Raw genomic sequence first — 25,645 nt, forward strand, 5'->3', positions numbered from 1 at the left:
AATGTGATGGAAACATTTCAGTTCCCTCCTGAACTATTGTTAATTTAGTTTTTAGATACACATACATATACACATTCAGTCTTTTATTCTAAATAGTTTTTAGGACTTCAAGACTAGATGCTATGTAATAAATGCAGGTATTTTACCTCTACGCAAAGACCTCATTGTTGCAATAATTTTTATTTACAGTATTACATTTGTTGTTATATTCTGTTTATATTTACAGACCTGATAAAAGCCTCAGGACCTAGAGATCTAGAAAGTGTAGTGGGGGAGGAAGATATCCGCTACTTTGGTGTTGACACTTCAGACGTACAGACGATGGAAACTGGACTCCTCGAGAATCCATTGAATGTAGACCTGTGGTTGAAACTTGCCAACAGAAAACTTTCTTCTGAAAAGTAAGGTTTTTGTTTTTGTTAGTTTATTGGGGGTTTAGTGACCCCTATGTGGATGCATTAAAATTAAATTAACCTAATTTTAATTTCATGAAATAGAAATTAAAATTGTTAGTGTAATGATAAATATCATTAATTTGTCATGATGTAGTATCCAACCAAATAACTTCTGGCTGGATCTTAGTTTGAGGTGCACCCAACTTTTGATAGAGCAGTTAACACAAGTTCTGTGATTGGTGATAAATATGAGTGTGTTGGTTGTAAACAAAATTAGTTTCATCTGGGCAAAAAATGTATGCGATTTTATTTCATCTAGTACCACTGTGTCAAGTAGCCTTGTGCTTGAAACATGTATGGGGTAAATGTCAAAAAAAAGTACTAAAATTTTGTGTGGAACTAGGGTAATCATAGATGCTACCCATTTTCTCTGAAATGAGCATCTTGACCCCCATTTTTTTCTCATTCACTTTAAGGTTGAGGGGAGGTAGTATTTATATCTGTGGTGTTTATGTCGATTGATATGCTGCAGGTAGGAGTTTTAACCATATATGTTACTATTGTCTATAACCTTAATTAAATTAAGTAGTCAATTATCTTACCCATTTCTCGTGAATGTTTCAGCTCTCCAGAATCGTGTCTGGACCAGTCTCTCAGCGTTCTGTCTCGTGGCTTGGAGGCCAACAAGACGAGCTGCGACCTCTGGCACCGCTACCTGGTTCTGTATCGGAAACACCAAGATGCCAGCGACATCCTAGACCTGTGCCAAACAGCCCTGCAGTACGCTCCCAGCTACGACATCTGGTGGCAGGTAGGAACTGTTCTTTCTTTTACTGGCGGCAGGATTTAGCTCAGTTGGTTGAGTGCTCGCTTGAGGTGCTTACATTGCAGGTTCGAACCACCTCGGTGGATCCATTCAAGTGATTGTGGGTTTTCTCGTTCCAACCAGTGCACCACAACTGGGCAAAAACTGTAGTATGTGCTTTCCTGTCTGTGGGAAAGTGCATATAAAAGATTCCTTGCTACATTAGAAAAAATGTACTTGGTTTCTTCTTTTGGTCAGAATTACCAAATGTGTAATATCAGTGTGCTCTAGTGGTGTTGTTAAACAAAACAAACTTGTTCTTTTACTGTGTTAAGCAGATTGTCCTGAGTGTTCTGTCATTGTTAATGTGTTTCCGACTAGTATTGCCTTTTAAATGACTAAAATTACATATGACATTAACATTTTCTTGTTTAGATTATCATTGTGTATATATCATTATATGCAGTGACTTTTTGATTGCTCTAATGTTTGCAGTTTGAGTCTAGACTTGTAAAGTTTTATAAGCATGGTTCCAGGGCCCTATAAAACGATTGGTCTAAACTCAAATTTTTAATGACATAACATGCATGTTTTCCCTAGCTTGTTTTAGCATGGTGTAGCATCATGCCTCAATACTGTAGCACCATCTTGCCTTAATCAGTGTCATGTTGCCCTAAGATTAAACAAGCCTTTTTCAATAATTAATTCTAAAATTGCCTTTGTAAAACATTCAGAAAATATATTATTAATTAATAAAATATTCTTGTTATATATTTTACCATTCATTTAATAAAGCAAGCACATTAATTATATTTATTTTTATTTCAATTACTAAAAATGGAGAAAATGCCTCAAAAGTATTTGGTCTACCATGCCTTGCCATGTTTTTTTAGGGAAAACACTAATGGTGTTGCCATGGTGTCTGGGATGGTGCATATAAAAGATGCCTCACTGCTAATGGAGAAGATTAGCTCATAGAGTGATGGCAGTGGGTTTCTTCTCTCATCTTCCATGTGTGTTTCTTAACCATACACCCAATGCCATATAATCATAGGCAAAAATATGTTGAGTGTTAAATAAAACATTTCTTCCCCCACCACTTTAGAAGATATAGTTGAAACTGCCTCTCAAGAGCAAGAATTTTGGCTTTTGATGTGTAACTATCTTGATTTTCCTGATAGAAATTTGTTTGAATTAATTTTTCAACGAGGCTACTTTATTTTTAAAACAGTCTAATGACTCAGTTGTAAGTTAAATGATCAGTTAGTGGAATTGCATCTAAAGTTACAAGTATTACATATCTATTGCTACAAAACTGGAATTTTTGAACTGTTGAATTTAAATACACTACAAAACCCATAAATGTAATGATAATAGCAATACTGCAGTTACTGATTTCTTATATATGTTGTCCACAATCTTTAAGAGGTAGTTTGTGCTTTTGGTTTGTATTATTCAATTCAAAACCACAGCTGGCCGGGCAAGCTCTGGCACTCGCCAAATTCGCCAATTGGGAATTTTAGGAACAATTGGCAAATTTTATTTTAATGTGGCAAACAAATTTCAAGCAATAATTGGTATTTTGTTGGAAAATAACTGTGGTTTTGCATGTTTAAAAATAATTTGGCGAAATGTTTTGCTCATCCAGAGCTAGTCCTGGCTGGCCTTTGTTTTTGTTTTTGGTGGGTGGGGGTTGTTATTGGGGTGGGTTTTTTGGGGGTGGGTGTTAGAGCACAGTGTCATATATTAAGCCAAAGAATCTCGGATTAGCAGTAACCCTTTTGACTAGATGATTTCTGAAATTCAGTAAAACAAACCTAGAAGAAACCTAGAGGTGAAAGGGTTAAGATGTGCCCTGTCATTATGATACATGTACAACTTCTTCACCACTTAAGGGGCGGGATGTAGCCCAATGGTAAAGCACTCTCCACGAGGGACCGGCGTCGTGGCAGGCCATCGGTCTACAGGCTGGCAGGTACTAGGTTCGGATCCCAGTCGAGGCATGGGATTTTTAATCCAGATACCGACTCCAAACCCTGAGTGAGTGCTCCGCAAGGCTAAATGGGTAGGTGTAAACCACTTGCACCGACCAGTGATCCATAACTGGTTCAACAAAGGCCATGCTTTGTGCTATCCTGCCTGTGGGAAGCACAAATAAAAAATCCCTTGCTGGTAATCGGAAGTAAAGTAAAAGTAAAGTTTGTTTTATTTAACGACGCCACTAGAGCACATTGATTTTTAATCTTATCATCGGCTATTGGACGTCAAACATATGGTCATTCTGACACTGTTTTTAGAGAAAACCCGCTGTCGCCACATAGGCTACTCTTTTTTTACGACAGGCAGCAAGGGATCTTTTATTTGCGCTTCCCACAGGCAGGATTCTAATCGGAAGAGTAGCCCATGTAGTGGCAACAGCGGGTTTCCTCTCAAAATCTGTGTGGTCCTTAACCATATGTCTGATGCCATATAACCGTAAATAAAATGTGTTGAGTGCGTCGTTAAATAAAACATTTCTTTCTTTCTTTCTTTCTCCATGAGGGAGACTGGTTTTAAGTCAGCATTTTAAAAACACTTACTTGTGATATTTGTATATCATAGCTCTGTATACTTTTATAGCATTTAACTAGAATTTTTGTATTGATACACAGATAATTATTTCATATGAAGAAATTTAACTTTTTTTGACACCTAACAAATGATATCATTTATGTTCTCTCTCACTCAATACCTACTCACTCACTCGAATCCCACCCACCCAAGACCGTCCCATTAATTTATTTATTTACTCATTCATTCATTCTTTTTTCTTTCTTTCTTCCTTTCATTCATTCATTCATTCATTCCATCCATCCACGAGTTCATTAACTGAAGTGTGTAGTTTAACTCCTTATGTTGTAAGCATCTCACACTATGATATACCAGTAATACAGATAAGTCTTGCACATGTCACAGTGAGAGTACACCTTTAACACTTGTTTGACATCTGCAGATTACTGCCAGCAGACTGGGTTAAAGGAGTACAGTCTGCAGTTATTGAATTCCTGGCTCTAGTCTATAACTGTTGGTGAAGTGATGACAACATGGGCATGTATGCCATTCTCCCTGTCTGTTCTGTCTATTCCAGGACTCCCCATAAAAAAACACTTGGTTTCTGGTAACCCGATATCATTTTAACATGGGAATGGGGACTTTAATGTTTTCATAGCCCAGTGGTAAGGATGCTCGTCTGAGGTGCAGTGGTTTACAGGATCGATCCTTATCAGCGGATTTGTTAGATTATTTTTCTTGTTAGCCATCATTTCATGACTGGTTTATCATACAGATTTGAGAAAATATACTAAAGGAAAAATATACAGGTTCACATAAATAGTAACAGCAAATATTGCTACCAAAACCCTCAGTCCTTAGATTCAGGGATGGGATTTAGCTCAGTTGGTTGAGTGCTTGTTTGAGGTGCTTGTGTCGCACAATCAAACCACCTCGATGGATCCATTCAGCTGATTGGGTTTTTTTCTAGTTCCAACCAGTGCACCACAGCTAGACAAAGGCCGTGGTATGTGCTATCCTGTCTGTGGGAAAGTGCATATAAAAGATCCCTTGCTGCATTAGAAAACATGTAGTGGGTTTCCTCAGATGAGTCAGAATTACCAGATGTTTGATATCCAATAAATCAATAAATCAATGTGGTCTAGTGGTGGTGTTAGAGTCAGGAAGTTAAATTGTGGTACTGGCAGTCAGTCCCATATTACATGGTTAGAACATAACAGCACGGATGGCAATTGCCGTCGTTGAAATATGATTTACCATGCATAACCGATGGCACTTTTGTGCTGCTGGATCAAAATTACTGCTGTCTGTACATCTCAACAACAGCAAAATTAATATATCTGGTGTACATTATCTGTCAGTTTATAACATTTGTACATTTGAAATATGTCTACATGCAACAAAATAGCCTTTCAATCATATTTATTTGCTGCAACTAAGTCACTGTTTAAAAAAAATGCTGTTGGCAGGCTAAAAATTTCCGTCTGTTTCGCCCACAGCAATTTTTTTTAAAAATCAAATGCTGTGGGTGATAAATTCTTACGTTCGAGCCCTGATATTACATCTTTGTATGTTATACAGACAGACATTAGTTGGATTTCTATACTAGTAATATTTTAAATTTGATCTATAATACCAGATGTTCTCTATCTGTTTCTTTCTAATAGTGTACAGTAAAAGACAAATTGCTGCTAATCAGATAGTCTTTCCTATATATTTTTCCTGAAACCCCAGTCTGCACACCACTTTGGAAAATCTTGTCTTATCCAACTGTCTGCATTAATATCATATATTGCAGATATCTTTGATGGGTCCTTAACCATATGTCTGTGCTCCGCAAGGCTCAATGGGTAGGTGTAAACCACTTGCACCGACCAGTGATCCATAACTGGTTCAACAAAGGCCATGGTTTGTGCTATCCTGCCTGTGGGAAGCGCAAATAAAAGATCCCTTGCTGCCTGTCGTAAAAAAGAGTAGCCTATGTGGCGACAGCGGGTTTCCTCTAAAAACAGTGTCAGAATGACCATATGTTTGACGTCCAATAGCCGATGATAAGATTAAAAATCAATGTGCTCTAGTGGCGTCGTTAAATAAAACAAACTTTACTTTTAACCATATGTCTGATGCCATATAACTGTAAATAAAATGTGTTGAGTGCGTCGTTAAATAAAACATTTCTTTCTTTTTATATCTTTGATGGATGTTTACAGTAAGTTTGTCAATCAGAGCATAGGGAATGGATAACAACATTGCTATTTGTAAAATTATCTCACATTTGCACTGGTTATGTCAGAAATTGTTTTCTTTGGCGAAACCCTTGTTGGCACTAATTGTGCTGACAACAGTAATTTCACTTGATTGATTGCAAGACATTCAGTTAAGCATGCCATGTTTTGTCTCTTTTCTAGGCGATGTTTGTGAAAAGTATTTCAACTCATATCGGGGAGAAATGTGGATCCAAAATAAAGCTTAATCCATTGTTTTTTTAATCACAGTAATAAAGATAAATGCTATTCAGGTACCATTTTAAAGCTTACTTTGCTTGATGTTCGACACCAAATATTCATAGTTTAAAATGTAGTAGTCCAACTGGGCTATATCTCATTCCAGCCAGTGCACCAATACTGGTATATCAAAGGCCATGGTATGTGCTATCCTGTCTGTGGGTTGGTGCATATATGAAAAGAATGTGGCGGGTTTCCTCTCAAAGATTATGTCAGAATTACCAAATATTTGACATCCAGTAGCTGGTGATTAATAAATCAATGTGCTCTTGTTAAACAAAAACAAAACTTTTTTAACTTACAGGTTTATAATGTACTGAGATGTCATCAACTATTTCTTTGCTCTCCTTTCACAGTAATCAGGACTGATGTTTATAAAACCAACTTTATAAGTCCCCTACCGGTCCAACCTGAGGGGACTATAGGTTTCATCTCCATCTGTCTGTCTGTCTGTTTTTCTGTCTATCCCACATAAAATTTTCTGGAACTTTTTATTTTTGCAATGCCTCAAGATAGTGAGCTGAAATTTTGTGTTTAGCCTTATCAATGTCTGTTACAGATTAAATTTGACTTTCATACCAATTTACCCATTTTTCACACAATTTTGGCTCATGAACTTAGGGTATTCAAAAATAAGTTTTCTGCGAAAAAATTATCAATGCCTCAAGATACTGAGATGAAATTATTTGTATAGCTTTATCATGTACCAATACAGTTACAAATCAAATTTGACTTTCATGGCAATTTTGGAGTGGGATTTAGCTCAGTCGGTTGAGTGCTCACTTGAGGTGCTTGCGTCACAGGATCAAACCACCTTGGTGGATCCATTCAGCTGATTGTTTTTTTTCTTATTCCAACCAGTGCACCACAACTGGACAAAGGCCGTGGTATGTTCTTTCCTGTCTGTCGGGAAATGCATATAAAAGATCCCTTGCTGCATTAGGAAAAATGTAGCGGGTTTCCTCTGATGACTACGAGTCAGAATTACCAAATGTTTGACATCCATGATTAATTAATGCTCCAGTGGTGTCTTTAAACAAAACAAACTTCTTCTTCATCGCAATTTTTGACAGAGATATGGCAGATATAAAAATTTGTTGGGTTCAGATGGGGACATGCATTGCTTTAGCAGTACTCTCAGAATTCTTGTTTTACCTGGGTAATTTTAATCAAGTACCTGAAATCAAATACCTCGGTCACTAACTAACAGTCTTAGAAATAAATATTTGTCCCTGTGCTCTGACAATGAAAATCTGCTCAGACCTGCCAAATGTACCTCAGTGGTTGGTCATGGGACAAGTAAAAATATTCAGTGCTGTAGTCAAAAACATCATCCTTGTACTTGAATAAAACAAACCATCTATTTGGACAAGTGAAACTATTGGTGACAAGTGAAACTATTGGTGACAAGTGAAACTATTGGTGCTAAGTAGATTTCTAGATGTATTTTATCCAGTGGACTAGTGAATAATTCTCTTCATTTCGATTGCTAGCCTAATATTGTTGCCTTTTTGGTAATCTGTTCGAGGGAAGAAAAAATGCAGCAGTTTTGAATTATTTTGAAAAGATTTGTGTTTACAAACTAAGTAATGATAAGAATCACTTAACATTTATGAGACACTGTTTCTGCAATAGATCAGTTGCTGTTCACTAAAAACAACAGACTGTTTGCTTTCTATGTCTAGATTAAAATCTTTTGTTTTTACTCTGATGTATTCCAACAGGTTTGATGTTACAGAACAAATTAGGCTGGAGGGTTTTTTTTACAAAAGAGAAATAGTGATAAGAGTATTTGTAGATTTGTAGATTTTTTTTAAAAACAATGTTTTTTTTTTTTTTACACTGAAATATTTTCATTTAATTGCATCCAGATTTTTAATTCTTTAATTTTCACACTAGTAATGTCTAAATTTAATTATCAAAAACGTCTCTAATAGTGAAAACTAGGACATATAATGTTTAAAGGGTAATTCCTGAATTTGCTTTAATTTTTAAGATGTTATCGACTAACAGAGACTTTTTAACGATTGTAATTACACATCAAATATAACTTTCTGCATAAAATATTAGTGGCTGTATATTAAATGTGTTTCTGATCCTTCTAATATTTGTACTATGTTAAATTTCATTTTATTTCCTAAAAGATGTTCTATTTGTCCGTACGAAATTATTTGAAGACAAAATCCAGTTTGGGCTTCTTACAAATATTAAGATGTCCAGAAACACTTAGAATATACAGACACTGATATTCTAAATGAGAAAATATATTTAATATGTAAGTTTAATCGTAGAAATATTTTATTAGTCAGAAACATGTTATTCAGCAAACTAAGGAATGTTCCTTTAAGAACTAGAGTCTGTCACTTTAATACAGAAATGTTTTGCAAATTTGATATTGCTCAGTCCTCTACATTACAACCGATTTGGTCACATGTGTAACCATTTTTTCATTTGGCACCTAGATTGAAAAGTTAACATAGAGGTCAGCCATAATTTCCATATCATTTTACTAAAAATTAAATACTAACAGTGCAGTTATGTTACTGCCCCTTTTAAAAAAAAAATTAACCGTGGCCTCAACACCCCTACCAAAACACTCTAACAGTCCCATAATAGAAAGGAAGGAAGTAAATGTTTTACTTAATGACACAGTCAACACAATTTTATTTATGGTTATATGGTGTCAGACATATGGTTAAGGACCACACAGATATTGAGAGAGGAAACCCGCTGTCGCCACTTCATGGGCTACTCTTTTCAATTAGCAACAAGGGATCTTTTATATGCACCATCCCACAGACAGGGTAGTACATACCATGGCCTTTGATATACCAGTCGTGGTGCACTGGCTGAAATGAGAAATAGCCCAATGATAACAATGACGGGGATTGAACCCAGACCAACCACACATTAAGCGAGTGCTTTACCACTGGGATACATCCCGCCGCGTCCCATAATAGAGTCAATTGGTTTCAGAAAACCATTTTTTTTTTTTTAAGGAGATGTCTTTTTTTCTGAACTAAAGGAATTTGCACTGAATATAGTTACTGTACCTGTATGTTTGCTCCAAGGTAAACATGTAGATGTGCTGATGTAGATACGTATAAATTCCACTTTGGTGGGATTCACAGAATTTTATATTAGAAAAAAATCCATCCTGCCAAAATTAATTTGATCTTAGTGTTGTCAGATCTTCCCAAACTGTTGTAGTGGTTATCTCCCTTACATCATCCATTACCATAGTTTGACACCCAATAGCCGATGTATTTTTCGTGCTGGGGTGTCGTTAAACATTCATTCATTCATTCCCTTACATCATATCAAATTTTAAAGGAACAAAAAACGCCACCTACATGCTTAATTCATTATTTTAAAATACTTTTTTTTTTTTTTTCTATTTTTTAAATTTATTTATTCATGTTAAAGCCCCTGTCTCATTTCACCATTATTTAATATCTTTTTTTTTTTTTTTTTTACACACTTGATGGTTTAAAAAAATCATTCCTTATTTTTGATAACACATTCTAATAACACACATCCATATGATATCAAATTAAAGACATGGCTGGCTGCTCTTAGGTGATGACCAGGGCCCTGTTCCAATGAAGCAATCTTAGCACTACTATCACCACAAATACCTACCATCATGACCATAGCGGTTTTTTCGACAATCGCCAGCCCGTTCCACAACGCGGTGTAGTTTACTATCGTCGTAAATTACTGTAAAAATGTACAATATGTACGAGGCAGTTGTAAGCCACAAACATAGATGTCAAATGGCAGTTAGGTTATTATTTGATAATTTTCTAAGGATACTAACTTTTTGTGTAAAAATGGATCTGATGTATACCAAATACCTTTTATGAAACTCCAGCATTCAATGAAAAACATTCTAGGCCATACAACCTTCACACTAAAATACGGAAGATAATTCACTTGTCTTATGCATTCAGCGATTATCACTTACCAAATAAACTGGCAAAATTACTTCATGGATGTACGATACCAATGAATATATCCAAGATGTTCTAAAAATCTGGTAACCAATTTATTATTTAACTAATTCGCACTTCTTTGCTAAGAAGATTTTAATCAATCAATAAAGGGGCATTTACGATTACCGTAAACTCACTTTAAGTCACTACAATTTTAGCTACAATTCTTTCATGGAACGGGGCCCATTTTACATAAGCAATCTTAGCACTAAGATCACCTTGTTTGACTACAAGGTAGTTATGCATTAAGGTGATCTTAGGGCTAAGATCACTTTGTGGAACAAGATCCTGGGACATAATTCATTGACTTCTAGCAATTTTGCAACCTCACAGTGCAATGCAAAACTATATGCAAGGATGATGCATATTTGCTTATGAGAGTTTTAAGTAGGTCCCAGATCACCAGTGCCATATGATCCTGTGAAAAAACCCACAATTGAAATTGATTACTAGTAGTCTGTGGCATGTAACTTAACCTGAAACATATTTGTCTGTAAAGCATAAGATGCGCTGTTGGTTTAAGATCGATCCCCGCCAGTGGACCCATTGGGCTATTTCTCATTCCAGCCAGTGCACCACAACTGGTATATCAAGGCCATGGCATGTGCTATTCTGTCTGTGGGAAGGTGCATTTAAAAGATCCCTTTTTACTAATTGAAAAATGTAGCAGGTTTCCTCTCTAAGACTATATATGTCAGAATTGCCAAATGTTTGACATTCAATATTCAATGATTAATAAATCACTGTGCGCTAGTGGTGCCGTTAAACAAAACAAACTTTCACTTTCACTTTTTTGAGTAAAAGATGTAAAACTGTGGGTAGATTAGTGTACATGTACTTCAGAACTGTGAGAGGAAATACTAAATGACATGACCTACATGTAACTCAGCCCAAATGTCACTATAAAATAACAGGTGTGATAAACATGTCCCCAGGGTACAGAATTGAAGAAACACTTTTGTCAAAACATTATTATGACCATTTGCAGGAAATTGGTTGCAGTGTTCACAGTGATGGCTCATTTCCCAGAATATCACCTGCCATGCAGTTGTTTGTGTTTTCCTACTGGAATGTCCATATCTCACTGGAAATGTGTTATTTTGTTGAATGTTAGTGTATGTCACAATTGATACATTACTTGGTTACTGTTGTTTTTGTCTTCTTTTTTATTATTATGCAGCAACACTTGCTAGACCCTTTGGGTTATTTTGCATTCCAACCAGTGGTATGAAAGGAAAGGAATATTTGTTTAACAACCCTTCAGCACATTTTAAACAACAGCTATTTGGTGTTTAATGTATTGAGGCTGTGAATTTAGCACACTTCAGTGCTAACGCAAATCCAAGATTTTGGGTCTGAAGCATAAAATTATGAAACGAAATCTCCAAAGTTTAATATTAAATCATGTTAATAATTCTGGGGGAATCTTGAAAAAAATATATATCCCCGTATTCAATGCCTGATAAATTATTTTCATAATTACTTTTTTCCCCTTGATGCACAGTTAATGGAGAAAAAGGCAATATCTACAGAATTTATTGTTCCTGGATGCTCGTGGTTCTCTCTCTCTCCCCCCCCCCCCCCCCCCAATATGTTTATCCACCCCACCTTCTGCACCTGCCTATAATGACTTTTGAGTGCACACATGGAACAGGTCAAAGGTGTTGTCATTTTCCATCATCTTGATGGATGTATATTACTTCTTGCCGGAGCCCATCATTTTCATTGTAGATTTCAACATGTCTTTGATCAAAAGACTTAATCTGTATCCATCATCAAGCTAGCCGTACACCTTCACATGTGTCTAACTCTTAAGTGTTGTGTGTATCAAGACAAAGCTGTATTTGATACACTGACCGAATTTCTTTTTTTATCATTGGTCCGAGTTATCAAAACTTGTTAATGTTTTCCATTTTGTATTAATGGTACAGGGAATGTGGGCTGGAAGGAGCTGGGAATCAAACTGAAACACCTGCCCTGTCAATTTTAATGATGAGTTTCGTACTTTTAACAACATGAGTTTAAAAATGTTTGTGTAGGCAAAAAATCTGTTAATATAATTTGTTAGAAGCATGCACGCACACAAAAAATGTACATGATGCCAAAAATAGCAGTGTTTTGTGACCTGGGCATGAACAGTTGTTTTATGACATTCCATGTTTGTAGAAAAAAATGTGAAACATTTTTGAAGGCAAATTATCTAGAGGATTATTTAAAGACATAATTTGACAGGTGAGAAATGCTTCATTATAAATGATTAGCTCCCCAAGCTTGTGTGAATGGAACAGCCCATCTAAGGGAGTATCGAATAGTGGTCTCTTAGGATAAGTGGTTGCTTAATACAGGTCAGTTTGTACACATACTATATTGGTATACTTTGAGGATACAAAGAGGCGGAATTAATGGTAAAACGCTTGCCTGATGCGCTGTTTGTCTAGGATCGATCCCTATCAGTGGGCCCACTGGGCTATTTCTCATTCCAGCCAGTGCACCATGATTGATATATCAAAGGTCATGGTATGTGCTATCTTGTCTGGGATGATGCTATTAATGAAAAAATGTACATGTTTCCTCAATAAGACTGTACGTCGAAATTACCAAATGTTTGACATCCAGTACCAGAAAATAAATCAGTGTGCTCTAGTGGTGTCATTAAACAAAACAAACTGTAACTTTGAGTATACAAGCCTGTGTTAACGGAGCAGCCATCTAAGGGTTAGGGTGGGACGTAGCCCAGTGTTAAAGCATTCGCTTGATGTGCGGTTGGTCTAGGATCAATCCACGTTGGTGACCCCATTGGGCTATTTCTCGTTCCAGCCAGTGCTCCACAACTGGTGTAATAAAAGCAGTGGTATATACTATCCTGTCTGTGGATGGTGCATATAAAAGATCCCATGCTGCTAATCGAAAAGAGTAGTCCATGAAGTGGCGACAGCAGGTTTCTTCTCTCAATATCTGTATGGTCTTTAACCATATGTCTGAAGCCATATAACCGTAAATAAAATGTGTTGAGTGCATTGTTAAATAAAACATTTCCTTCCTTCCTTCAGTCTGAGGGAGTATCAAATAGTGGTCTCTTGAGACAGGTGGCTGCTTAATACAGGTCAGTTTCTACATGAACTGTTGGTATACTTTAAATGTGTTAATGGAGCAGCCATCTCAAAAACTGACTGAGTAAACCAGAATTTCTTAAAACCAGATGTTTATCATTGTCTCTTTTAAATATTAGGCTCATTGTGCTATTTCTCACTCCAGCCAGTGCACCACGACTGGTATGTCAAAGGCCGTGGTATGTGCTATCCTGTCAATGGGATGGTGCATAGAAAAGATCCCTTGCTGCTAATCTAAAAGAGTAGCCCATGAAGTGGTGACACCAGGTTTCTTCCTTCAATATCTGTGTGGTCCTTAACCATATGTCTAGCACCATATAGCCGTAAATAAAATGTGTTGAGTGCATTGTTAAATAAAACATTTCCTTCATTTCCTTCCTTTTAATATACGGGCCGGGACGTAGCCCAGTGGTAAAGCAATTACCTGATGCATGGTCAATCTCGGGTCGATCTGTCGGAGGGCCCATTGGGCTATTTCTCATTGCAGCCAGTGCACCATGACTGGTATATTAAAGGTTGTGGTATGTGCTATCCTGTCTGTGGAAATGGTGCATATGAAATATCCCTTGCTACTAATGGAAAAAATGTAATGGGTTTCCTCTCTAAGACTATATATTAGAATTACCAAATGTTTGACATCCAGTAGCCGATTATTAATAAATCATTGTGTTCTAGTGGTGTTGTTAAACAAAACAAACTTTTATTCTTTTAATATCAGTAAAGAAAACAACCTCTCTAAACCGGATACCCTTTTAAACCATACTTTTTACTTGATCCCGTGGGTGTCCGGTTTAGAGGGGTTTCACTGTCGTAGTACATGTATCTCTGTATTTCAAAGGGTCGGCTGAGAACTCATCTAGATCCATTCAACTGATTGGGTTTTTTCTCATTCCAACCAGTACACCACAACTGGTCAACGGCTGTGGTTTGTGCTTTGCTGTCTGTGGGAAATTGCATATAAAAGATCCTCTGATGACAAGTCAAAATTACCAAATGTTTGACATCCAATAGCCAATGATTAATTAATCAACGTGTTCTAGTGGTGTCATTAAACAAAACAAACTTTAACTTAAAAATCCTTAATTTACTTCATTTTAGTCAAATAAAATATATAAACAGAAGCATAATAACAAGATGGTTGAATTATAAATGCAATTCAGATCACAATTATAATTTGTGATATTTGTGTTAGAGAAGAAATTACCAGATATGTTACTCCTTTCTGATTAGCAGCAGGATATCTTTATGTATAACAGTGTGTAAAATAATTCCAACAACTAAGTGTTAAAAAAAACTTCGACAAGTTCTTACAGCATAGGTTCCCTTTTACCTGTCAGTTTAGTCAGTTTAGTGAGTTTAGTGAGAGAGTGTATGAAATATCTTCCTGTTCACCTTTCCGTGGGAGTGCATGGCATCAGTGCAGAACTGTTTTCAATTGACCCAAACCACCCATCTGTTCTAAAGTGGCCAATCTTTGTGTAACCCGCTAACCCTGATTGACACACTGTCGGGACTAATTAATGGATTCGGGTCGCACCTGAGGAGTCTAACTGCTGATTGCCTCTGACAGATTGGGGTCAAATCTACCTCCAGAGGTTGCATGTTTGTTGATTCCAGATGGGGAAAATCTGTAACTGAAATGTGTAAAAAGTTGGTAATTATCGCTTTTACAGAATGTTGAACATGGTGATAGATGCTGTTTTTAAATTGTAGGGTTTGTTTGGGTTTTTTTTTGCATGGAATATAAATTGCGTTCCACAAATTAGGAACAATGAACATTAATATTTATAAGTGTATTTCTATATAAAAAAAATAAAATTTCACCTTTGAAGGCAAATTTTAGGTGTTTGTTATCCATGTATTGGTGGCAATGTCACGTTTACGTGTACATTTAGCACTGCTTGAATTTGTTTGCATTTAGCTCCCATTTTTCAGAGATTTTTCCATTGTCAACATCATCAACTTATATGTTAAAGTTTTTCCTCTTTATTCACTTACCATAGTTTGACACCCAATAGCCGATGTATTTTTTGTGCTGGGGTGTCGTTAAACATTCATTCATTCATTCATTCATTCATTCATTCATTCCTCTTTATTCGCATTCCAAACAAATAATAAGTCCTTGATCAGTAACACTTGGGCAGTAGTCCCGTGTAACAGTAATTAAAATGTGTTGAGTCCATTCATTAAATAAAGGAGCAGAACATAGTCCAGTGGTAAAGTGATCTCTTGATGCACAGTCGGTCAGGATCAATCCCCATCAGTGACCCATTGGGCTGTTTCTCATTCCAGCCAGAGCGCCATGACTGGTATATCAAAGGTTGTAGTATATGCTATTCTGCCTGTGGGATGGTGCATATAAAAGATCCCTAGCTACTAATGGAAAAAAGTAGCAGGTTTCCTCTAAGATTTTGTCAGAATTACCAAATGTTTGACATCCAATAGCCGATGATTAACAAATCATTGTGCTCTAGTGGTGTCATTAAACAAAACAAACTTTTAACTTTTCATTAAATGAAACATTTCTTTCTTCCTTGGGCCATAATTGTAGCTCTAGATATTCATCTCCATGATTGGTTTTAAAAAAATTAAATATAAAATAACTTTTTTTTTCCTTTTAAAAAAAAGAAGTTATATTCAGTGAAATCTCTCTAAACCGGACAGTCATGGGACTAAGTAAAAAAAAAAAATCAAGTTTTTAGAATATCCAGTTTAGAGAGGTTATGGTCTATACTGATATTTAAAAAGGGAATGAAAAACATCGGTTTTGAGGGAATTCTGGTGTATAGAGGGTCCAGTTTTGAGGGAATTCTGGTGTATAGAGGGTCCAGTTTTGAGGGAATTCTGGTGTATAGAGGGTCCAGTTTTGAAAGGTTTCACTGTATATATTTTAAGGAAAACTAGATTAATCATGAAATTTAAAAGCACAACTTGTTTTTCTTTTTCTTTTTTCTTTTTTTATTTAAAGCACCACACACATTTAACACAGAGACAAAGACTTTTTTATCTCTCTTTTTTTTTGGACATTACAAATATGGATGATGATGATGATATGAATTGTGAAGCCGCAGTATTTCCATTTCAGTATGGAAGTACTTGACAGGGCCGTGCTCCACGATTACTGTCAGTTGAGCCAACTCGGAATCACCCGAGCCTGGGGTACACGGAACCTGCAGTGTATGCCGGGTAATCATCTCCCATGTGGGGTCACACACTTGGGAGACGCCCATATTCGCACCCGTGAAGTGGTTGAAACTTGGTGTATGTGGCCTTACACCTACCCACTGAGCCTAGTGGTGCACTCACTCTGGGTTGGAGCTGGTACTGGCATGGAAAATCCCCCATTGCCTCAGGTAGGATACGAAACCAGTACCTACCAGCCTCAAGTTCTATGGCATAACCACTACACCACCGAGAACAACTTAATAGATGTAATCATTACCTAATTTATTTTTCTTTATACAATGCCAAGGCCTAAGTTCCATAGATATCATGTTTTAAACCATATATAGATCACAAAATGTCATTACAAGTCATTATGAAGAAGAAAAAAAAAATAATCAAAAAAAATCTGAAATGAATTCTAAAAGCAGCAGCATCACATGTCATTAAAATAATTCTTGCTTTTTGTTGCTGTCCCTTTTTTTCCCATGACCGTTATTATTCAGGCTAAAGTCGTCTTGATTTTATTTTAAGTTTTTAATCTGTCTGTGTGTGCGTATTTTGATCTACCGTCTCCAAATGACAAGCCTCAAAGACTGAAGAGTTATTTATTATGAATAATCAGCCAACTGGACTCTCTTTGCTGAAGAGTCCACATTTTGTTTGCCCTGGACAAGAAAAATACTTGAAGAGATTTCCATTAGCTTAGAAAAATAATCCTGTCAGTTTAAGAGATTATTAATAAAGTGTTTTCCAGCTACTACTGTTCTGTAGAAAGGGAGAAAAAATGCTTTAATAAAAATCATTTACTCGTTCAAGTAGAGTTCCAATGATATGCTTCGTTTTGTCCTGATAGATCCTTTGTTTTTCAAGTGTCTTGATGACAAAGTAAAAACTAATATCTTCTGAAGATGTATCTTGTAAGGCGTTTGTCAATGCATGAAGTAGTTTAATTACTCTAATAGTCGGCTAGCATGATTAAGTTTCCATGTTGATCCATCCACTCAGTCTAAACAAGCTGTATGACACAAATGAAGGCCACTTGATCTACAAAAGGTTAGTTCAATATTTGTCCGTGTGTCCATTCCAGCCTTATTGAGCTCTTTGTTGTTGTGAGTATTTATTAGAAACTGATATACCTTTAAGCTTTTATCAATTTTTCAAAATATGTGTGTACTTATGGTGGCATCTATAGTTACTATGTAAAGTGGACTCTGTGTAAATTAGATTAAAAGAGGTGGTATATACAGAGTGCCAGATTAGACAGATTTCTTCTCAATCTGTTGTCTCTAAATGAGACTCTTTGATCGTGCTGGTTTATACAAATATCCAGATTACACAGATGGCAGTTTGGATAGAGTCCAGTTTATGTACAAGCAAGTTGTGCAGCACAGTTTTTAAATTACAGTACCTAGGCTTTTTAAGATAATCTGGCACTCTGTATATACACCTCTTTTAATCTAATTTACATAGTCCAAAGAAACATTTTGAAAGATATTTCGTATTTTATATTAGGTTTTAAAAAAAAAAAGTTTTTGTTATTGAAGACCTATTTCCTAAAGTGCACTAGATTAATTAAGCTACTACAATAAATTAATGACATAAGCTGCTCAAAAAGTGTGTGTGTGCATATATATACCATATATATATATATATATATATATATATATATATATATTTGTGCATTAAAAAAATATCTAAACCCTTAATAAAGTACATGTACACTATATATATATATATATATATATATATATATATATATATATATATATATATATATATATATATATATATATATATATATGTGTATATATATATATATCTGTGAGATACACACAAAGTAAATCATCAGAGGTTGAAATTTCAACATGCATCATTTCTGTCTTAAAATTTATACCATCACCTACATGTTGTATGTACTTGTATCATATGTGTATTTAGAGCTTTTAGAATATTGATAAAATATAGACTCTATCTGCATAACAGTGATTAATTCTTTTCATCTCACACTATCACCAGCAATCATCCAATGTGTAATGTCTGACTGTTTTGAAGTCACATCAAAGTTAACTGTTTCACCACTCGTGTGAGAATCCCATTTGTACTATGCATAATCTTGTCGTAAATAAGTATTATTGTCTAGCAACTCCCAATACCTCACAACATATTTTAACTGGAGACTGCAGTTAAAAATCATTTAGCAAACACGGACTGTTCATTTGGAGAGGTTAGAAGTGATTTATAGTGTTTGTCCCGACAGGCCATGCAGTCAACGGTGGTGTAGTTCAGGGTGCAGCATAAATTGGTGTGATATCTAACAGCCAATATCTTATTAAAGACTTGATATCAGGCAAAGAGCTCTTTGATTACTGTTGAGTATGTGCGATATTTCATAACACCCTGCCATATGTTTTAATATATTGCAGAAAGACTGTCGTGTAGAAATCAATAAAGTTTCTTTCAAGTATAGAATCAGTTTGAGTATTCTGAAAATAAAAGATTACATGTAGGGTTGCCAAAAGAACTTAAATGTCAAAAAACTATAAAAAAAAAAAAAAAAAAACCCAAACACCCACATCGTTTTCAGTTTCATTTTTAACAACACTTTATTTGTACTGTATTTTTATTGTATTTTTTTTAAAGAAAAGAAAGATAATATGGAACCTGCTATATAATATATACTAGCCTACAAAATAGAAGCCATATTATTTTCAGACAGTATATTATATAATAATACACATGTAATAATATTACTCAAATGACTGGGGGCCTGTAATGGATTGTATGCTATTTTACACTCTGTAATTTGTAAACCCATCATGTTTTTTCCCACATCCCAACCAGTGTCCCACAAAGCCATAATATGTGCTGGTCAGTCTATTTAATCTGTATGACATCAGTAGGTTTTATTTCAAGCTTGACCAAGTGTTGAAATAACCATATGTTAAGATACTAAATAGCTATAGTTTAAAATGCACTGAGGTGTCGTTAAAACATACAGTTCTTTCCTATTTAGGAATTTGACGTAAATACTTAAATTGTAATCATTAAATATATTTTGAGTTTTTAGATTGGCTTTTAATTAATGCATTCTTTGTTGCTGCAATCCGGAAGGAGTATCCTATGTGATGACAGCATTTTCCTCTCTCACTCTGGTTTTGTAAATATGTTATTCTTTCAATGTTAATATCTGTTTATCTCTCTCATTTCAGTATTTAGAAGCGTCCGAAACGTTCAGTGCCAAAGATGAGATTTGTAATAAAATCATATCGTTTGTTGAGACTCAGACAGAGGAGTGTGCTAAGAAACGATCTCACCAACTTCTTGAGATCATCCTCTACAAGGCCTCACTCAACTCACAGACAGGCCGATACAAGAGATCAGTCACATATCTCCAGGTAAGAATTTTAATATTCAAACACTAAAAATAGATCATCGGGTAAGACTACTAAAAGTTGTAGTATTCAAACTCTGAAAAACAGATCTTGAGATAAGAATTTGAATATTCAAACTCTGGAAAACAGCTCTTTTGAAAAGAATTTTAATATTCAAACTCTGGAAAACTGATCTTGAGATCTCCTTGATGGAGTGGCAGTAAAATCTGATGACATAGATGGAGTTGAATTCACATGGTTCAGACACAGTTGGTAACAATTCCAAAGCATAATCAGTTTTATAGAATGGGACTCCAGAGTTGGCAAACACTACAAATCTTTTATTCGATAATATTTATCAAAATACAGTTAATGTTAATAATGATGCTTGAGACATTTTTTTGTTGTTTAAATGATGTTTTTAAAAAAACTCCACAAAAATTCTAAGGAAATTCTGTTTCATTGCATATACCTTAAGAATTCTGTTCCAGTTATTGAAATCCGTGATTCTGCCTTTTAGTTGTTTTTTCTGTTTCCTCATTAACCTTTGTTTTAGGTTGGTATCAAATTCCAGTTGAGTTCCTGGAATAGCATTCTTGGACCTTAGAAATTGTTATTAAATACAGGGTAGTAATTTCATGCCCACACATTCTTCACATTTCAATGTGGATAACCAGTTTTCCAAGACAATACAGGTCACTTGACCATGCTAGCCCTTGGTGTTTTCTAATTAAACATCTTTTCAATCTGTTATTCTGATTACTGCCCATTCACTCAGCCTAATGTGGTGTGATAAAAATCAGTGCATTCCTCCATCTGCCGGAGCACCTGTCTTCCCTCCCTGCTGACCTCAGATGCACCAGACACTCTAAACCAACACAGCAAATTCTTCCCTCACTGTCTTGGGATTGCTTGTTCTAATAATTTAATTGTAAAGGAATCTGCTTGGGATTGAACATGATCACAGAACCTCTTCCTGTATCAAGAGGGCCAGCATAGTGAATGTATCAACAGTTTGATGTTGATAGTAATGGTACATGTACATGCTTCCAAACATTTGTCCATGCCTGGGTCAACATAGCTTTTATATTGACTGGTTTGATGCTGAGACATACTAGTACTTCCAAATATTTCGTCATGCTTAGGCTGGCATAGCTTTTGTGCATCGGCAGTGGTTTGATGTTGAAACATGCTTCAAAATATTTGCCATGCCTGGGTTGACATAGCTTATATTATCAACTGGTTTGATGCTGAGACGTGCTTCCTAATGTTTCTTCATTCCTAGGCCAACATAGTAAATGTATCAGCAGTGGTTTGATGCTAATAGTAATGATACCTGTTTTTAAAAAATTGGCCATGCCTGGGTCCACATTGGTTATATATTGGCTGGTTTGATGCGGAAACATACTTCCAAATATTTCCTCGTGCTTGGACTTGAACATAGCTTATATACATTGGAAGTGGTTTGATGCTGACACATGTTTCAAAATATTTTACCATTTCCTTGATCAGCATAGCTTATATATTGGCATTGGTTTGATGTTGGGACATGCTACCAACTACTTCCCCAGTCTCATACCAGGGTTTAAGGATTTAGGTGGCATGATATGTTTTTAGCATTCTGCATGCAGTGGATGCATTTCCTGATTCAGTATCACATTGGGTCATCACTCTCTGCCAGATAGCCGAGTTGTCCTGTGCTTTCTTTGTTGATAGAGATCAGAGCAATATTTTCTCTCTCTGATCTCCGACTGCGATCTCCCACCGACACCAGAAATTCTTTCTGCACTGACACTGCACATGGAATCGGGCATACTGCCATGTGTACCGATACAACCATTTTCATTTATTGCTTGCCTGTTCACATGTTACAACACTGAAAATTAACTTGCATGTGTTGTACAGTTAACAGTTTTAAACAGTCACAAGTCTTAACAAGCCATTATACTCTTTTCCCCACACTTATCCATCTAATGTAGTACAGTTAACAGTTTTAAGCAGTCACAAGTCTTAACAAGCCACTATACTTCTTTCCCACACTTATCCATCTAATGTAGGACAGTTAACAGTTTTAAGCAGCCATCTGTCTTAATGTATCATACTTACAATTTTCACTATTTTCACATTTATTATAAATAATTACTTTATATAGTCCATCCTTAACATAATTTCTGCATAAATAACTTGGGAATAATCAAAGTTATAATCTTTTTGTATGATGTGTCGAATTATATGTTGAGTATTTAATTCCTGTGGTGTTATATCATAACAAATCTTATGAAATCGATGAATATGCAGTCTGGCAAGTTGACTGTTGGCAGGTAGATAGGGCCGTCAGAAACAGATCAGTTTCACAAAGACGGCAAACTTGTCGACAACACCTGCCTGGAATAACATTACAGAGTGATCCCTTCAACTGAACAATTGGTTGTCCATTTAAGATTTTAAAATGTAAAAAAAAGGATCAGGCTTTTTGCCTCCATACCATTTGGCAGAAACCCTAATCATGTTGGTAAATTAATTTATTTGGCTGTAAAAATATTTATGGGCATAATATTTACATTTCAAAACAAAAGTGTTTTTAAAGTTTGGCAAGAAGAAGCCATTATACAACTTTTATGTAGCACTTTTCTCCAAAATAAACTAATGACTAGCAATATACTTGCATTAAGCACCCACAAATTATTAAACGGCCATGTTTATTCAATACATCTATGAACCTTGTACGTGTATGCAGCAGTTTTGAAGTTCAGTTCATTGCACTTATATTCCCCCTTGTCTTGGAGCCTGGCCATGCAATCTGCGGAGTGTGCGGAGAATGGTTATTTTATTCACTTGGATTGTTGATACAATGTGTGTGATATTTCCTGCTACAGTGCCCAGGGACCCTGCCATGTGGAAGGTTGCATACTTGATTCCACGTTTTTTATTGGTGCGTACCTGTGGGTGATTTTACTGACATCCTTTGTCTGCTAGTCTCTGGATGGGGTGGTGGGGGGTGAGTGGGGAGGGATGGATAATTTCTTCAGCTGGCACCCAGGCTATATCATTGTTTGTGTATGGGTTGTATTCTGTAAATAAATGAACATGGTGATCAACAAACAGAAATGAAATGCATTCTGTGTTGTGGTGGTGATCTGGTGTACAGTGTTGTCGGTTCGAGAAATAAATATGACTCTCTCCTACAAGTAGGCATGTGTAAATTTATATAACATTATGATGTGCATCTTCTGAGAAGTGGTACAGCCCTTGCCTGAAGTATGAGGGATTGTTAGATCAAATCCTGTACACCTTTGTAGATAGACTCATTGTTTTTCTCCCCATTCCAACCAAGAAGCTGCGTGTAGCATGGTGATAAAAAACCTGCCTGAATTATACAGTTTTAACATGGCAGGCATTGAATTTGGGGATGTTTTTTTTCCTTCTTCTTTGTTTTAAAATTCTTCCAGAATAGTAAAAAGGATACAATGTAGATATTTTAGGATTCCATCTCATGATCTAATGCTTCTGACCCAAAATGTGGGATTCAAGGAAGCACAGAATGCTGTTAAATTTGCAGCCTGAATACAATCCAGGAGCCAGTTTTACAAAACATTGTATGTTTAAGTTTGTGACTGTTATACCAGACATATATTTACACATATTTGGCATCTATTTCAAGCAAAAAATTACATCATTACAGAAGATAGAGCTGTTTTAAGGACAAAAGAAAATTATTAATGAATATTTCAAGCTATATTTGTTGTACTGTTAATAGTAATAAGAACTGTGGTTTAGTTGTAGATTTACGTTTACGTGCAAAATTCAGCTTATGATGTTTTGTGAAATTAGGCCCAGTCCCCTAACTGTGTAGACTTTGGGTTTGTCATCATTCCAACAAGTGTTGTACATCTGGTGTATCAGTGATCACAGCAGGTGCTGTCCTGTTTGTGCGAAAGTACTTTTAAAAAACCCCATGCTCTTTATCATAATAAAAATCTGAACACTTAATAATGATCAGACTAAGCCCACACTTAAGCTGATGAGAAATGGTAGATGTGGTGCAAGAATGGTTAAAGAGATGTGTGGCAAGAGATGGGCAGCACGTTGTTCCAGTTGGAGAGGTAAGGACTGGCTTGTGGATGTGGACAGCAAAATAAGCTGAAAAATAGGAGGACCTGACAGATCGAAAAATTTAAAGGAAGCGGACAGTGGAATACAAAAAGAAATATTTTTGAGAAAAAATAATCATAATATGAATTGTCACTTGTTTGACACTGTTGCTAGGTGAACATTGGCAACAACAGGTTTTACTCCACTCCCCTAATTTTCATCCTTTATAACAGGTTCAACCTTTTATGTTGGTTCACAAATAGTGGCTGTTGGCTGTATTTAAGCAGGTGGTGGTTATATACATATATTTCTGTAGGTCAAGTAAAGAAATTAAAGAATATTTTGTTTTAACGCCACCACTAGAGTACTTTTATTTATTAATCATCAGTTTTAATTTTGGCACTAGTACAGTGAGTGCTACATTGTTCCATTAGCAGCAAGGGATCTTTTACATGCACTTTCCCACAGACAAAACATCATATACCACGGCCTTTGATATACCAGTTGTGGGGCAGAGGTTGGAACAGGGGGAAAAATTAATCCATCAAGAGTACTAAAGAATTAAAAGCGTGGTGCAAGTTGTTTAGTTGCTGTTATGGACAGGTTGCCATTATAACATCTCGACTGTGCATATCTTTCCCACAGACAAAACATCATATACCATGGCCTTTGATATTCCAGTTGTGGAGCAGAGGTTGGAACTGGAAAAAAATTAATCCACCAAGAGTAGTAAAGAATTAAAAGCGTGGTGCAAGTTGTTTATTGGCTGTTATGGACAGGTTGCCATTATAACATCTCGACTGTGCATATATAATCTTCATTCATTTTGCTTTGTCTTACAATAACTGCTGAGAGATTTTTCATTACATGTGCGGTACCGTTGTTCCTCGGTTATACCTACTTATTACCAGCTCTGTTTATTTTCAATGTGGAAAAGCAATGCACGAACATATTGCTTTTGAAAACACACTTTCCTTTCCTATTTGTTTTCACATACATGTTTGTGCTGAAGCACACTTCTTGACAGTCTTCTCCCGTGTGGTAGGTCACCGGTACCACGGCCGCCGAGTATTTCACATTATAGACAGAAATAACTCCCAATGTTATGTGCATATATATTTCTGTTCCCCATGAGCTATCATAAACAAATATATTTGCTTTAAAGGTTATGGGTTTAGGCTACATGTACTTGCAATAAACTACCGTTACAGGTAATGAATTGCAAAAAGTGAGCAAGCATTGTGTTGGATTTATTACAAAGTTAGAAGCGTAATAGGTAAACCAGTATATAGAAGCTAAAACCCTTATTTACAAATAAAGAGGATATGTCATGTTTTCACAGGTGAAAAATATATGGCTGGTATTTTCAATGGTTTTGTCTGATTATAATAACTGAAAGTCTGAATTATAAACTTATTCACAGATGACATATCATGTGTCACAGCTATCGATCATATGCCATTCAATGATTTGTGGAATGCTGGTTGGAATGGAGAAAATCAACATGGGGAGGGAATTGTAGTTTTATTATACAACCTGTTGCACCTTGTACATCCCACTTCCTGTATATTCAGTACTCTGTTTTATAGTTTTACAAATGATAAAACAATTATATTTAAATTATTACATTTTGTAACTTATCTTGAAATTACATTAGT

The 25,645-nt window shown here is 35.8% G+C and overlaps 1 protein-coding gene across 2 annotated transcripts in view; it reads left to right on the top strand.

Moving 5' to 3' along the window:
• LOC121369649 (zinc finger C3H1 domain-containing protein-like) overlaps nucleotides 1-25,645 on the top strand; it is a 94,924-nt gene that overhangs the window by 34,743 nt on the left and 34,536 nt on the right. For both annotated transcript variants that reach the window (XM_041494692.1, XM_041494693.1), the window contains exons 20-22: nucleotides 227-401; nucleotides 1,020-1,206; nucleotides 19,734-19,919. In XM_041494692.1, coding sequence (XP_041350626.1) covers nucleotides 227-401; nucleotides 1,020-1,206; nucleotides 19,734-19,919 — 548 coding nt within the window. The remainder of the gene's footprint in view (nucleotides 1-226; nucleotides 402-1,019; nucleotides 1,207-19,733; nucleotides 19,920-25,645) is intronic.

The sequence above is a fragment of the Gigantopelta aegis genome, chromosome 4 (genome assembly GCF_016097555.1).
Source record: "Gigantopelta aegis isolate Gae_Host chromosome 4, Gae_host_genome, whole genome shotgun sequence".
In the NCBI taxonomy this organism is placed as follows: domain Eukaryota; kingdom Metazoa; phylum Mollusca; class Gastropoda; order Neomphalida; family Peltospiridae; genus Gigantopelta; species Gigantopelta aegis.